The following is an 8314-nucleotide window of genomic DNA, read 5'->3' as shown; positions in this document are numbered from 1 at the left end:
GTTTCTCAAAACCTTGGACTAACAGATTTTGCTGGAAAAACAATGCTATCTAATAAAATTGTGGGGAAAGAAAAACCTCAACATTTCCTATACACTATACCATATAACTGGGGAACCTACTGCTGACATTTTTAAACCTCATGCATGAGACACATTCATTCAAAATAATGAGTGCATAGCTCAAAATATAAAGCTGACTATGTTTCAGACAGACAGATCTGTGTGCTGTTTTATTTTCAGCATTTAAAATAGAATGAATATCGCACATGAACTCAAGTCACTTTCAGTTTATCCCACAGAAGGATTTTACATATGCTGACTGCATAACACGAGTGAACAAATTTTTATGAAACAGAAAGGGGCTCCATCGGGAGAGAGAGACTGCAATCTAAAGCCAAACCTAAGAGGGTTTGTTTTTTCAGACGAGACGTTAATGATAGAGTAAGTGACATTTATCTCCAGACCTTTTACGAATCACTGTGATGCTAACAGCGAACACCTTGCCTTGGCTGTGAGCAATGCCTCAAGCTACAGGAAGCTGCCTGCCATTCACCCGCCGATGCCTTACAGGCAGCTCCATCTTACCTGAGTTTGCAGATGGGCCATTCCCCAGGTGGGTCTGGCAAAACACTTCTCATTAATCATTGCTTAAACCCCTCTCAGTGGGAAGACCTCAGGTTAGACATCATTTGGAAACAAATTGGGTGAAAAATAGCTCTGACAATAAGAAGCCTACATGGAATTCCCCGGTGAGAGCTTCAGCAGTGTGAAAACAGACTCTTCCAGGACACTAAATGATCTGTCAGTTAGCAAATGACATTATAATCCAGTTTTATGCCATACACAGCTCTAAGCCTTTGCTGTACTTCCTCCTCCCCCTCCCTCTACTTTCTGGATTTTCTTTCTTGGATGTTTAATACAAATCTAACCAAGAGAAAAGTATCTGGCCAAGATACTACAGAACTTACAAAATACTCATTTTCTTCAGACACTGGTAGAGTGACAGTACCAGAACTTTGAAAGACTTTGCAGCCTAGGAAGGAGAAAGAGTACCTCAAAGAGGAGGCATGATGTGGAGGGCTGAGCAATGGGCCAGGAGTGAGAGACTGCAAGCTCTAATGCTCCTTTGGAGAAGTCACTTCACCCCTCCTTGTTTCCCCACCTGTATTGGCATCGGTCCTGATTCTGATACTGAAGCATATCCCTAGCTTTGCACACGAGTAGTTCCATTGATGTTAGTGGGTTTCATTACATGCTTACATTTAGCCATGTGCTTAAGTAACTTGCTGAACCAGAGCCATACTGGAGGGGAAAAAAACCACTTGCCTACCTCATAGGGATGTGAAGATTGAGCGTAGCTTATACAGCAGTTTAGAGATGTGAAACACTAGATAAGTAAAAAAAAAAGGAGGACTTGTGGCACCTTAGAGACTAACCAATTTATTTGAGCATGAGCTTTCGTAGCTCACGAAAGCTCATGCTCAAATAAATTGGTTAGTCTCTAAGGTGCCACAAGTCCTCCTTTTCTTTTTGTGAATACAGACTAACACGGCTGTTACTCTGAAACTAGATAAGTAATCAAATTAATCTAAAACAAATTAGAGCTGAGACAGAACGGTTGAATAAAACCATCTTACTTTACCCAGAAACTTTAAGCCTTAATTCACTTTTACAGCCCTCAAACAACATGGTAGCAAGGGACTGGTCTAAAAAAATATTGGTCTCCCTTTTTCTCTCTGCCCCCCGCTCTCCCCCAATACCCACCACCTCAGTGATGGAATCCCACCAAAACTACTAACCAGCCATGTCATGGGCAGCTGAGGAACTTCACCATTGTCACTGCTCACCAAATCCATTCACTCTGAGCACAAAGAGTGATCTTCTTTGGCTCTTCCTGGCTGCAGAATTTCACCCTAGGGCCTTAAAGACTAAAAGATTTATCCGAATAAATAAATGTAAATAAATCTGTTAGTCTTTAAGGTGCCACCGGACTCCTTGTTGCTTTTGTGGATACATACTAACACGGCTACCCCCTGATACTTGACACCCTAGGGCCTGATTCAGGAAAGCACAGTACCAATGTGGACACAAGAACAAATGGATATAAACTGGCCACCAGGAAGTTTAGACTTGAAATTAGACAAAGGTTTCTAACCATCAGAGGAGTGAAGTTTTGGAATAGCCTTCCAAGGGAAGCAGTGGGGGCAAAAGATCTATCTGGCTTTAAGATTAAACTCGATAAGTTTATGGAGGAGATGGTATGATGGGATAACATGATTTTGGTAATTAATTGATCTTTAAATATTCATGGTAAATAGGCTTAATGGCCTGTGATGGGATGTTAGATGGGGTGGGATCTGAGTTACCCAGGAAAGAATTTTCTGTAGTATCTGGCTGGTGAATCTTGCCCATATGCTCAGGGTTTAGCTAATCGCCATATTTGGGGTCAGGAAGGAATTTGCCTCCAGGGCAGATTGGAAGAGGCCCTGGAGGTTTTTCGCCTTCTTCTGTAGCATGGGGCATGGGTCACTTACTGGTGGATTCTCTGCTCCTTGAAGTCTTTAAACCATGATTTGAGGACTTCAATAGCTCAGACATAGGTGAGAGGTTTTTCACAGGAGTGGGAGGGTGAGATTCTGTGGCTTCCGTTGTGCAGGAGGTCAGACTAGATGATCATAACGGTCCCTTCTGACCTTAGTATCTAAGAATCTATGCTAAAGTCCTGTTAGGGAAAAAGGGTTCCCCTCCCGTCTAGGGTTAGGAGGGTAGCCTTCCCTGGACTTCTGTATTAGCCAAACAAAACACAGAGTCTTGGCTCTTTGATAAAGTGAGGCACTTTATTGCTAGCGAATACGACAGCTGAAGGGCTCACCAATTCCTTTTCAGAGGAAAATGGTGAAGCCCCGAACAAAGAACAGGGATGAGCTTTTATAGCTTGGTTCAACATACATTGTGATATCTCTTCCAGTTCGAACCGGTTAACCCAGTCTGTTTGAAGTTCTGGGGTAGGTAAGAGCATGGAGGCTTATCTGTATAAGGAATTCTCTCCCCAAAAGCAGGGAGTGCAGGTTACACACAGTTCGCATTCTTTCTATCCATAAACAAAGTAGAAAGGACAGATAAGCATAGAAAAAAGACAGCAGCGTAGCTTTACATGATTATAGGGTCGCTTTCTGGGTTTTTTTCCTATCAGTTCCCCCCTTTGAGCCTGAAGATAATTATCTTACATGGCTCATTATTCATTGTTTAACATGTTCATGTGTTTCTCATCTTGGTTAACACCACCCTTCTTTACATATAGTATCTTTGCTGGGCTCATGGTTTTGGTACATACCCGGTGGAAGAGAGCACAACAACTGGACGCACAGCAAAACAGCAGACCCACAATCATAAGGAATCCCACTCCATACACAAACAAGGTTTTTAGCCATCCAAAGTTAGGCAACCAGCTGGTGAGCCAGCCCCACAAGTCAAAGCCCACACTGGGAGAAATAGAGGCCTGCTTATGAAAGAAGGCTGACACGTTTGCAATTATGTTAGTATCTGTGACTATGCGTCCACTTTGATTTACATAAAGGCAGCATGTGGCATTGAGAAATGTGCACACCCCTCCCTGTGCACTTAAAAGCTGATCCAGGGCCAACCTGTTTTGCATACTGTAGCGAGCTAGTGAGCTTATTTCTTCTTGCAAAGCTTGGATTGCATCTCGAGTGGCGTTAGTAAATATTTCCATTTCGGCTGACATATTTTTTAGCGCGTATTCAAGTTGGCCCACCCCCACCCACGGAAACAGAATACGGAAGGCGCGCATACCTGTACTGCCTTCCTCGACAATAGGATTATAACTGGTATCTCGACGGGTTCGTCGGGTTGTGTCTCTGATTTCTATTAAGTCTCTACGATGCATCCCTCCTGGCCAGGCAAAGGCCACCGTGCATCTTCCCAACCACCTTGGGGGCAAGGTCTTTCCTGCCCAAGTGCCACATACCCACCATAAGTGATGATCTCCTAATACTATGCTATAGTTGCCTTTATTGCCCCCTGAGTTCTGAGATACTTCCTGCAATCGTCCCACCAGGGATGCAGCATCATCAGGATTGGGTCCTATTCCCCCCCATTTCCATAATGTAAGGCCAGCAAATTGAGTCGCATTTTCTCTGAGAATGTACCCCACATAGCCTCCAGCACGGGCATAGTTGGCTACCTCAGTACCATTGGGATACAGCAAAAGAGTAGTACTTGCATTGTTTCCCAAAATTAGAATTTTCTCACAGTGGGTTTTCGGGTATTTTCCCAGAGTAGTTTTGCCTCGGGTGCGTAGCGACCTCTTTTCTACGCACAAGGGGGCCTTAACGAGCAAGTCTGGGCGATGGTTCGGGATCCAGGTCCTAAAATCTATGGGTCCCCTTCCCCTTTTTCCCTTTTGGCCGTACCACGCCAAACCATTTTGCCAAGAATTGAGGAGCGCTGGAACCGGCAAAATGGGGAACCCTTGCAGTGAATGGGAAGAGAAGTGGGAACACACCCAACAGTCACTAACATTCCATGCGTTGGTTAAATTTTGGGCTAATTGTAGAAACGTATTTTTATCCCAACCCCCCAGGGCAGAGGTCCAGGTTAACGCCCATAGCCATACATACATTATAAACACTACCAGCTACTAACAACTCTAAAAAAAATAATATTAATACAATATTTGTAACAGTATACTAATACTTCAGAGTTCTGTAACTGCTTCTGATTCCGCTGATTGACCGGTACCCAGTTCATGTAGAAGCGGCGGTCGTGATGGGAGTCGTTGGGGATGTTGGAGCAGGAACCTTTTTACAGTGGCTGCAGTGCACCCATCTATCGATGCCCTCGACCTTCACTGCAGTTGGAGTAGTCAGAAGGACTTGGGCCGGGGCCGACCACCTTGGTTTCAGGCAATGCTTCCTTCGATGGATTTTAACACAGACAAAGTCTCCTGGAAAAAGAGAGTGCGCACAAGTATCAAGCGGTAAAGGTTGGGCATCTTTTACTCTGGCCCATGCATCACTCAAGGCATCTTGCAACATGCGACAATAACCCGCCAACTTATCTTGCCCAGCCATTAATGAAGTTTTTGCTGGGGCAAACCCGTCTACACTGGTTAGAGGAATCGGCAAGGGTCGGCCAAATAGAATTTCGAACGGTGTCAACGAATGCTTTCTATGGGGTGTATTACGAAGATTGGTTAACACTATGGGTAACACTTCAGGCCACTTTAATCCAGTCTGCTCGCATAGCTTTGCCAATTGGGTTTTTATCAGCCCATTCACCCTTTCTACTTTTCCTGAACTTTGTGGATGATAGGGGGTATGCAAGGCTTGTTTTATGCCGAGGGCCTTTGCTAAGTGTTGAATAATTTGGGAAGTGAAATGGGGGCCTTGGTCACTTTCCAAACGAGTCATTATCCCGAAGCGGGGCACTATCTCCTTGAGGAGACACTTCGCTACGGATACTGCATCTGCCCTTCGAGTGGGGAAAGCCTCAACCCACCCTGAAAAAAGATCAACCAGGACAAGCAAGTGTTTTAGTCCTGTCACTGGTGGTAAGTCCATGAAGTCCATCTGGACCACAGCAAATGGGTACTCAGGCAGTTTGCAATGTCCCATAGCTTGTGGTTTGACTGCTCCTTGGTGATTGTACCGTTGACACAATTCACACTGTGCAGTGACGGTCTTCGCAAAAAACAAACTTCTCCATTTGAGCCACTAATCCCCCCTTTCCCAGGTGCGAGGCCAGGTGGAGTGCCTGGGAAACCTGAGGGAGGAGTTGTCTTGGGAGAACCGGACGACCGTCCGGGCTGACGTAGAGGTTGTCCTCATTTAGGTGGCATCCAATGGATTTCCAACGGCTAACTTCGGCCGGGGGCGTCGTCTGCTGGGCAGAGAGCAAAACGGCTGGCGTCACTGGTTGCAGTAGCAGGGGTGCCAAAAAAGGAAAAGGGGCTGGAGCCCCACAGAGGGCAGCATGATGGGCCGCCGAATCGGCTGCAGCATTTCCCTTGGAAACCTCATCCGAGGCGCGGGAGTGGCCCTTACAGTGTGTAACCGAAACAGCTGCAGGAAGTTGAATCGCCTCTAACAAGGCAGAAATCAAGGCAACATGGGAGATCTGAGAGCCGCTGGAGGTAAGGAACCCACGATGCTTCCAAAGTTGTCCAGTAGAGTGGCATACCGAAAAGGCATATTTGGAGTCAGTATAGATGGCCACAGTTTTGTTTTCAGCTAATTGACAGGCCCTAACAAGCGCCACAAGTTCTGCTGCTTGCGCTGACTTTTGTGTAGGTAAGGCATGCGCTTCAAGCGTTGCCATCAGGGTAACAATTGCATAGCCAACTTGCAAGGCCCCAAACTCGTCCCGACAGGCGGAACCATCACAAAATAATTGGAGGTCAGGATTCTGCAATGGAATATCAGAGAGGTCAGGACGAGGCGTGGAGATCAAATCCACCACGTGGAGGCAATTATGGGGTTCCCCATCCTCAGGCAGAGGCAAAAGGGTTGCAGGATTCAGGACTTCGCAGCGGCGTAGGGTAACAGCCTGATTGGCGAGCAAGGCCAATTTGTACCTGGTCAGTCTGGCTGCTGTGAGGTGCTGCGTGGATCCACGATTAAGAAGTGCTGCAACGGCATGAGGCACTTGAACTAGAAGAGGGTGGCCCAAGGTAAGCCCCGAAGCTTTCTCGACCAACACGGCGGCAGCCGCAACAGCGCGGAGACAGGGCGGAAGACCCTGAGCCACTGGGTCAAGAAGGACCGAAAAATAAGCCACCGGTCGCTGGCCAGGCCCAAAGGGCTGAGTTAGCACACCAGACGCCGTGCCAGATTGTTCATGGCAAAATAAGGTGAAAGGTTTTGCGTAATCCGGTCTGCCCAGGGCTGGTGCAGAAGTTAATGCTTGTTTGAGGGCGGTAAGGGCGTTATTGTGTAGAGTCGTCCATGGTAAGGGTTCGGGAACGGAATCCAGCAGCAAATCGGTGAGGGGGTGCACTAACTCCGCATAAGCCGGAATCCAGGCTCTACAATAGCCACTTGCTTCCAGTAACTGGCGGAGTTGCTTTTTAGTGGTAGGCCTTGGCATACTCAGAACGCTTTCAATCCTGTCCTGAGTAAGTGCAGTAGAAGCATATGAAATACGATGCCCCAAATATTCCACCTCGGGTTGGGCAAACTGTAGCTTGGAGAGTGCCACCTTGTGACCTTTTTCGGCCAATGCAAAAAGAAGGATTCGAGTGTCCTGTACACAGGCAGCCTTGGCTGTAGAGTACAATAACAGATCATCAACGTATTGAATCAAAGAAGAACCCATAGTCAACGAAATAGAGTCCAGATCTCGCTTTAAATACTGGCTGAAGATGGTAGGGCTCTCCCTGTAGCCCTGAGGGAGGCGGGTCCATACGTATTGACATCCATCAAAGGTAAAGGCAAATAGGAACTGTGAGTCTGGGTGCACAGGGATGCTGAAAAATGCTGAAGACAGATCAATCACAGTAAAATAAGTAGCCCCTGGGGGAATAGCAGTTAAAATAGTTGCTGGATTGGGAACAACCGGAGCTCTCGGGATCACAATAGCATTAATCAGTCGGAGGTCATGCACGAAACGGTAAACCGGTTTGCCATCGGGGCCAGGCTTGGGTTTCTTAACAGGAAGAATAGGTGTATTGCAAGGGCTGGTAGCCTCCTTAATGATTCCTTGAGTTAAAAGCTGTTGTAGGACTGGCCGAATGCCCTCTATGGCCTCTTTAGGCAATGGATATTGCATTTTTCGGGGCAGAGGGACATCTGTACGGTAATTGATATACACCGGTTCTGCTGACTTTAAAAGTCCAGTTTCAGTGGACGCCGAGGCCCACAATGCTTCAGGAATATCAGATAACTCAGCAGGGACAAAGGGGGCGGTGGGTGTAGTGGCTAACAATGCCATTACCGTAGCTTCAGGGACCGAAGTAGGGACTGAGAGATATAGCCCCTCCGGGCTGCAAGTTATAGTTGCTCGTAGTTTACATAACAGATCTCTACCTAATAAATTTGCAGGACAGGAAGTTGCAATTAAAAAGCTATGATCCTCTGATAACGGGCCAAGCTGGACCGTTTGCTCCGCAGTTAGAGGAAGGGCGCACACGGTGCCACCAACGCCTATAGCTTTTACGGTTGCAGAAGTGGTAGGAAGGGTGGGGTCCTGTAGAGTACTTTTATCTGCCCCGGTGTCGATTAACATTGAATAAGTTTTTCCTCCCACCACAACTGGAAGCTCCGGGTGGTTTGCATCCAACTGCACTGTCCAAGAA

At 46.7% G+C, this 8314-nt stretch overlaps 1 protein-coding gene across 1 annotated transcript; it reads right to left on the bottom strand.

Annotated features, from left to right (window-relative positions):
• Positions 1 to 5682: 5682 nt before the first annotated feature.
• LOC140908797 (uncharacterized) lies at positions 5683 to 7950 on the bottom strand. The gene has a single exon (XM_073336672.1). The coding sequence runs from the start codon at positions 7948 to 7950 to the stop codon at positions 5683 to 5685; it is 2268 nt and encodes a 755-aa protein (XP_073192773.1).
• Between the last annotated feature and the right edge of the window lie 364 nt (positions 7951 to 8314).

The sequence above is a fragment of the Lepidochelys kempii genome, chromosome 3, assembly GCF_965140265.1.
Source record: "Lepidochelys kempii isolate rLepKem1 chromosome 3, rLepKem1.hap2, whole genome shotgun sequence".
NCBI lineage: Eukaryota > Metazoa > Chordata > Testudines > Cheloniidae > Lepidochelys > Lepidochelys kempii.
This window is presented reverse-complemented; position numbering and strand designations above follow the sequence as displayed.

Bases quoted from the DNA above. Each gene is read 5' to 3' on its own strand.
- LOC140908797 (XM_073336672.1), bottom strand. From the start codon at position 7,950: ATGGCATTGTTAGCCACTACACCCACCGCCCCCTTTGTCCCTGCTGAG.